Source organism: Myotis davidii, unplaced genomic scaffold (assembly GCF_000327345.1).
Source record: "Myotis davidii unplaced genomic scaffold, ASM32734v1 scaffold599, whole genome shotgun sequence".
NCBI lineage: Eukaryota > Metazoa > Chordata > Mammalia > Chiroptera > Vespertilionidae > Myotis > Myotis davidii.
The window spans coordinates 783,229-791,056 of record NW_006290772.1 but is presented as its reverse complement, the minus strand read 5'-3'; the positions used below and the strand labels follow the sequence as shown (position 1 = coordinate 791,056).

General features: G+C 48.8%; 1 protein-coding gene across 1 annotated transcript in view; it reads right to left on the bottom strand.

The window, feature by feature from the left end:
• Positions 1-5,936: 5,936 nt before the first annotated feature.
• The window catches only part of HAGH (hydroxyacylglutathione hydrolase), a 20,272-nt gene continuing 18,380 nt past the window's right edge, over positions 5,937-7,828 (bottom strand). Inside the window, exons 8-9 of the mRNA XM_006763919.2 lie at positions 6,685-6,764; positions 5,937-6,227 (exon numbers count right to left, since the gene is read on the bottom strand). Of these exons, the coding sequence (XP_006763982.1) occupies positions 6,128-6,227; positions 6,685-6,764 (180 nt within the window). The 3' untranslated portion in view covers positions 5,937-6,127. The remainder of the gene's footprint in view (positions 6,228-6,684; positions 6,765-7,828) is intronic.

Genomic DNA, 7,828 nt, shown 5'->3' with positions numbered 1-7,828 from the left:
CACACATTTATTACTGTTGATTTATAGTAAGTTTTGAAATTAGGCAGTGTAAGTCCTCCAACTTAGTTCTTTTTCAAAATTGGTTTGGCTCTGCCCTAGCTGGTTTACTCAGTGGTTAGAGCATTGGCCCATGGACTGAAGGGTCACAGGTTCAATTCCAGTCAAGGGCACATACCTCGGTAGCAGGCTTCATCCTGGCCCCAGTTGGGGTGTGTGCAGGAAGCAACCAATTGATGTGTTTCCCCCCTCCCTTCTCTCTAAAAATCAATGGGGAAAAATATCCTTGGGTGAGGATTAACAACAAAAAAATGTTTTGGCTCTTCGAAGTCTTGTATTTCCATATAAATTTTAGGGTCAGTTTACTTTCTCCCCAAAATCCTGCTGGGATTTTGATAGGGATTGCATTGGACCTATAGATCAATTTGGGGAGAATTGTTTGTTTTTGTTTTTTTAGTGTTTTTACTTGAATTTGTTGGGGTGACATTGGTTTATAAAATTATATAGAGTCAGGTATACAATTCCATAATACATCTGTATATTGTGAGAATTGACATCTTAATAGTCTTTTAATGAAATATGGAGTATCTTTCTATTTGGATCTATAATTTTCTCTTATCAGATTTTTATAGTTTTTAGTGTATAACTCTTATATTCTGATAAATTCCTAAGTTTTTGGCCTATTAGTACATAGAAATAAAATGGATTTTTTTTTCATTAATCTCTATGCTCGGACCATGGTTGGCAAACTGTAGCTCATGAACCACGTGCGGCTCTTTGGCCCCTTGAGTGTGGCTCTTCCACAAAATACCACGTGTGGGCGCGCACATACAGTGCGATTGAAACTTCGTGGCCCATGCACAGAAGTCGGTTTTCGGCCTGGGCGAGTCTATTTTGAAGCAGTACTGTTGATATTTGGCTCTGTTGACTAATGAGTTTGCCGACCACTGTGCTAGGACCTTGCTAAACTCACAAGTTCCAGGAAGGTGTATGTATCTGGATTCCTTAGGATTAGCTATATATAGGATCAAGACATTTTTACTTCAACATGTGTACTACTTTTTTCTTTTTGTGTGTGTGTGCCTTATTGCACATCCAGTACAGTGTTGAGCAGAAGTAGCAAGAGCGGACTTTCCTACCTTGGTCCTGATTTTACAGAAAAGCATTGTCATTTGCCATGAATATGGTGCTGATATTTTTCATAGTAGATGCTGTGATGGGCACTGATGCTCCCCCAACCAAAGATACCCATGTTGTTATCCCTGCAATCATGAATATGTCAGGTTACATAGCAAAGGAAATTAAGGTTGCTAATCAGCTGACCTCAAAATAGTGAGCTAAGTGGATTTTCCAAGTGGAGCAAATGTAATTACAAGGGTCCTTAAAAGTGGAAGAGGGGACCAGCAGTGGTCCTCCTCTTCTGGAGGACTATCCCCCCTCCCCCTCCTTTCTGAGTTTGTGAAGTGATTGGTTACTGATAGAATGCATTAGTGAAGGCACGTAGGCCTGGGCTTCCCTTTGCATGAAGACTTAAGGCTTTTATCAATTCAATTTTTTGTTATAGGTCTATTCTGATTTTGTTTGTGAGGCAATGTGAGAAGGACTCGATCCACAGTTGCTAGCTTTTGAATATGGAGGCAGGAAGCAAGGAGCCAAGGAAGTAGGCACCTCTAGAATCTAGAAAAGGCCAGGAAACAGATCCTCCCCCCACTGAAGTCTCCAGAAGGAAATAGGCCTGCTGACCATCCAGTGCGGCTCATGTCAGACCCCTGACCTCCAGATCGGCCAGATGGTAAGTCTGTTGTTTTTAAGTCACTAACTTTGTAGTGACTGGACACAGCAGCCTCAGAAATTCTGTCCTTTGTAGGTGGAGGAAGCTCTCTTCTATTCCTAGTCTGTTGAAGCTTTTATTACGAATGAGTGTTGGATTTTGCCACATGTTTTTCTGCATCCACTGAGATGATATTGTGGGTTTTATCTTTTATTCATTAATATGGTCTACCAGTACCTGAGCCCAGCCACAATGCTCAGTGATTGAGCATCAACCTGTGAAGTAGGAGGTTGAGGTTTAATTGTCAATAATCAGGGCACATGCCAAGGCCGGTTTGGCTCAGTGGATGGAGCGTCGGCCTACCGACTGGGGGGTCCCGGGTTCGATTCTGGTCGGGGGCGTGTGCCTGGGTTGTGGGCACGTCCCCGGTGGGAGATGTGCAGGAGGCAGCTGATCGGTGTTTCTCTCTCATCGATGCTTCTGGCTCTCTGTCTCTCTCCCTTCCTCTCTGTAAAAAAAAAAAAAATCAGGGCACACACCCCTATTTCAGGCTCAATCCCCAGTGAGGGGCTTATAGGAAGCAGCCAATCAATTATTCTCTCTCCTCATTGATGTTTCTATCTCTCTCCTTTCCTCTCTGAAGTCAATAAAGGGATGTATATATATATATATATATATATATATATATGTATGGATTTTAATGTTCTATTTGAAATAGACCACTTTTAGATATTAGTATAAATATCTACTGCTTTTAGATATTTAACCAACCTTGCATTCCTGTGATAAATCCTATTTGGTAATGGTATATACTGTTGGTATTGCTGTATTTGGGCTGCTAACTTTTTATTAAGGATTTTACGCCTGTATTCATGAGAGACACTGATCTACATAAGGGACATTGGTCTCGTTTTCTTTTTTTGTGGTATCTTTGCCTGGCTTTGGTATCAGGATAACATTAGACCCATAGAATGAGTTGGGAAGAGTTCCCTCCTCTATTTTCTGAGAGTTTGAGAGTGATTGGTGTTACTGATAGAATGCATATATCTAATTCCACTGGGGTTAGAGAATATATTTTGTATAATTTCAGTCTCAATATTTATGGTGATGAATTTTGTGGCCTAAGATAGGGTCTATCCTGGAGAATGTTTCATAGGCGCCTGAAAAGGATGTTGGTGGAATGTTCTATAAATAAGTAGGTTCAGTTGAATGATAGTGTTCAGTCTTCTTTATCCTTGCTGATGTTCTGTCTAGTTGTCCTAAAATCTCCATTTATTGCTGAATTACCTATTATTCCTTCCAGTTTCTAAAATTCTTTTTCCCCATTGGCTACCTTCCACCGCCACCCATTGAAACCAGACATGAGGTATTTGTTGCTGCAACAGAGGATTGTTATAACAGAAATCACAGAGAAGAAGAAATTATTGGTTGTAGAGCTTAAGTCAAGGTTATGGCCTAAGAATATCTGCTGACAAACAGAGCAGAACAACTCTAAGCTAGGGGTGTGGGGAGAGTGAAGAGGAAGAGGAAGGATCTGGCTCCTGATGTCCTGCTCCTTGGCCTCTTACCCACACATACCACCTGGCCTGAGTGGAATCCCAGACTGGCTTGAGGGTCTGAGCTCAGAGTTCAGAAAGCAGATAGAGGCACGTGGAGGGGATGTGTGTGTCCTGGGGCCTTCCTCTCAGGATCTTTCTAGGGACCCTCGGCCAGGCACCCTGGATTCATGGAGATCGCTTCTTCCCCAGGTCTCTCTGCTGCCCCAGCTCAGAACCAGTCACCCACAGAAGAAGGGGAACCAGGAGAGGCCGCTCCTTTCACAGTTCTACGTACAGGTTATACAATGATCTCAAGTTTCAGAGCACTGGGCAGGGGGGGGCTGCACAACGTTGTGAATGTACTAAGTGCCTCTGAATTGTACTTTTTTTTTCTTGGCACAATGAGGGATATTTATTTGAAACTTGGACATGCGGGTGTTGTGCTATGAGACTCGGTCTTATTTAACTCCTCCTGCTGCAGCTGGCAGACTGACACTCTCCAGAAAATGTCAAGTCTCCCCCCAGCTTTCCTCAGCGCTGGAGGGAGCAGGTTTCTTCCCATGGATGGGCGCCCCCTTGCCCTACACCATTGGGGTTAGAAACCCGGCTCAGCTCTCTGGCCCGGCCCCGCAGAGGGTCAGAGGGTTCTTTATTCCTGTTGTGGTGGAGCCACAATTGCTGGGGTCCAACCCCAGCAGGTCCAGGGGTCCCCAAAGGTGTGGACGGAGTCGGTGAAGGAATGACACAGAGGCAGCATTCAGGTGATCGTCATAGCCGGGTTCTCTTGTCAGCGTCTCCAGCCAAGTTCGGTCTAGGATCTCCAGGTAGGTTCTCCAGCCAGGTTCTGTAGCCGGGTTCTTCAGCCAGGTTCTGTCTAGGTTCTCCAACCAAGTTCTGTAGCCAGGTTCTGTCCAGGACCTTTTGCCATATTCTCTCGCTAGGTTCTGTCTCTAGGTTCTGTCTGAATTGTACATTTTTAAGTGGCTAATTATATGTTGTATGAACCTCACCTCAATTTAAATAAATAAGCTCTAAAAGGTTTTTATTACTGCTAAAACCTAAGTGACTCTGTAGCTAGAGAGAAACGTACCACTGGGACTCGTGCAGGACACACAGCAGACCAGCGGGGTCGCTGTGGAAGAAACATCAAGGACCTGGTCAGGCCCGTGTTTGGCCCGCACGACAGACCACAACACTCAGGGAGCAGCTCCCATGGGCATCAGTAAAGCGTCAGACCAAACGCACAGGGACAAGGCTTGGTGAGAGATGGAGCCCGCAGCCAGAGCAGTCAGGAAATACTTCAGAGTAAAAGTCCTCAGCCCTAGCTGGTTTGGCTCAGTGGATAGAGTGTCAGCCCGCAGACTGAAGGATCCCAGGCTAAGATTCCGGTCAAGAGCATGTACCTTGGTTGCAGGTTCCCTAGCCCCAAGCTCAGCAAAGAACAGGGACAGATGACCTTCAGGACCTGAGGACTCTGGGGAGGGCGGCGATAGACCTGTCTGGGAGGAGCAGTAGAGCTGACATCAGCAGAAGCTGTGGCACACGAGCTGCGTGAGTGTCATCACAAGAGCAAAGACTGACCAGAAGCTGCAGCGACAGGCTCGGTGAGCAGAGCCTTCACAGACCCAGCGCCTGGCACTGCTCTTTTGTAATAGATGGAGGCCAGACTGAAAATGTCAAACACAGAAGAAAACTTCCAAATCCAGAAAAGAGTTAGTTGGGAACAAACACCCCTTCTTCCTTCCACCAAAACCCTGAATACCACCACACCCCATAGCTGCCTCCACCTGTTCCTCCTCGCTCGGTCAGCCCGCCCTCTCGGCCTGGGATTGGGACTCACTGCAAGAGCCTACCCAGTGTGCCCAGGGCCTAGGCCCAGCCTGACACTGCAGCTAAGGAGCCACCCCGAGCATGGTGGCTTCCCAGGACAGCCGCAGTTGGAGTTTCCTCAGGCACAAGCAGAGGGTACAGCGTTTGAGCAGGGACACCGGACGCCTTCACAGAGAGCTCAGCCTCGGCCTCTGCACGCTGCCGCTGGGAGGAGGGACGCGGACGCCCCTCCCGGCCCGGCCTGCGTGGGCCAGACCTGAGCAAGGCTGCACGTGCTGGCGGTTGTGCCTTACAGCCACAGGGGCACCCGGAGACTCTAACGCAGACGGTGACCTGGAGCCCCTCCTGTCAGCTTCTCTGCCCACACTGGTCCCTGGGAACATTCCAGGCCAGGCCCGCCTTTGCAGGGATGGGGTGTGCAAAGTGTGAACCTCTGTGAGCACCGCGTGCAGAGGTTCCCAGCCTGACTCCTGCAGGCCTGGCCCCCGCCTCTGGCCTCACGGCACCAGTGACCCAGCCCAGGGAGGTCCTCAAGGCCTGACTACATCGACACAAAAACCATTTTGTGAAGATGACACAGGATCCTTGAGGGAATGACTTCCCCTAGAAGTAGCTGGGGGAGAGGAAGGGGAATGGGCGTGCCGCAGCTCCTTGTGGTGCCAGGACACAGAGGAGAGTGCATCCCCCCTAGGGGCTCTGTTCTGGTGAGCACGGGGCTGCTGGCCTTGGCAGGAGAAAGAGGGACAGCTCTTATTGGGGTGTCATGCATGGGCCCCACAAAAAAGCCAGAGAACACAGTCTGCAAGCAGAACTTTGGGAATAAAAATTTTCTAAATTCTCTGGTAAATACGCATTAAAACATTTGATAACACAAGCAAAGGGCTTTACAATTAATTTAAATTAAACCAAGATTGAATTTCCTACACTCCCAGCAGGAAGTTCACCTAAAACATCTGAATACTGGATGCGGCAGCCATGGGCACCCCAGGCCTTAGTCCCGGGGCACCTTGAAACTGTCCTTCTCTTTGCGGATGGCCCTCATGGTGGTGACAGGGTCCGTCTCGCCCGCGTGCTGCTGCACAGTCTTCTCCCTGCAGAAGCCGAGTGCCAGGATGCAGGTGTCTTGCCCCGCTCACAAACCCCTCCCAGGACACCAGGGAATAGCCCATGGCCAACTTGGGTGTTTCTGTGGATGGTGTGCTGGCCAAGCCCGTCCTGCTGGCGACCCAGAAGCAGGAACATCAATCCCATGCTGGCGTCTGGCAATGCCCAGCACCACGAGGCTCGAGAAGGCCCCGCCCACCTACAGATCCTGACTCGGGTCTGAAAAGACCCGTGCCCTCGCCAGGGCACCACGCAGTGTCCCCACCTCGCCTTTAGGAAACTGTCTGATTTGTGGCTATACTTAATCCAGATTTCTGGGCAAGTCTCCGCCATTTGGGATCTTCAGGAGTTTCAGTGAGTGGACAAAGAGCTTGAGTGAAGCAGAGGCCAAGACGCCCGAGGCCAGGGTGGGCCCTGCCTGCGCCCACCTGCTCGTACCCTCACCTCACTCTCATGAATGGGTTATAGGTGAACTCCTCTGCAATGGTGGACGGCACTGTGGGCTCCCCAATACTGTACTTCTCCTGCAAAGGAAACACATCACTTTACTACACAAACTTCTAAAGAGCTTCATTTCAAAATACCTTCTACTGATCTTAAAACGCCTGGCTGAGAAGGCAAAGTGAGCAGTCAGCAGGGTCGGGTCGGACACCTTCCTGCTCATGGAGGGGAGATATGAATATTGCAGCTGCCACAACCCGTCCTCCTTTGCTGTCTTGGAGCGGGAGGGGCAGGGGGACATGGAGCTTTCTTTTATTAATATGAAGTTTATGTTCCACGTTACAGAAGTAATAACCAGCCAAATGCAGAAAACATGAAAGAAGAAAACACCCACCGCCCCACACCCGAGACAGTTTATGGCTTGTGTACAGCTCATTACTGGGAAGAACAGCAAGAAGACAGATGCCCAGGGTCCCTCCCCTGGCACGACAGCCCCCTCTACAGGGTGGTGAGTTCTCATGTAGGGTATTCAGGCTTCCCCTAGGGCAGCGGTTTTCAACCTGTGGGTCGCGACCATCGGAAAACACATATAGCATATCAGATATTTACATTACGATTCATAACAGTAACAAAATTACAGTTATGAAGTAGCAACGAAAGTAATTTTATGGTTGGGGGTCACCACAACATGAGGAACTGTATTAAAGGGTCGCGGCATTAGGAAGGTTGAGAACCACTGCCCTAGGGAGAAGCACCCTGGAAGAGCTCTCGGCAGGCACCCTGTCACCTCCAGTCAGGGTGGTCTTGCCCCTGATCAACACGGACCAAGGCAGACAGAGAGAAGATGCAAATTGGGCCGTTTGGCCAACTGTTAGCTTCTATAGAAACTCCACAAGAAGGTCAGGATTGAGAGCCGGGGTCTCCACCCTCCCAGCCACCCCTGCCCTCTGCCCAGCTAACCTGGAGGGTCACTCCATAGTTGCAGACACCCAAGCCCAGGCTTCCTGACCATTCAGGGGCCCTCAAACCTGAGAGTCTGGCTTGCACCGCCCCCCACACTGTGATCATTGGCATCAAGCAGTAATCCTTCATCATCAAAAGTCCTCTCTCTTGCCTGCACTTCCTTTGCATCTCTCTCAGCAGGTGT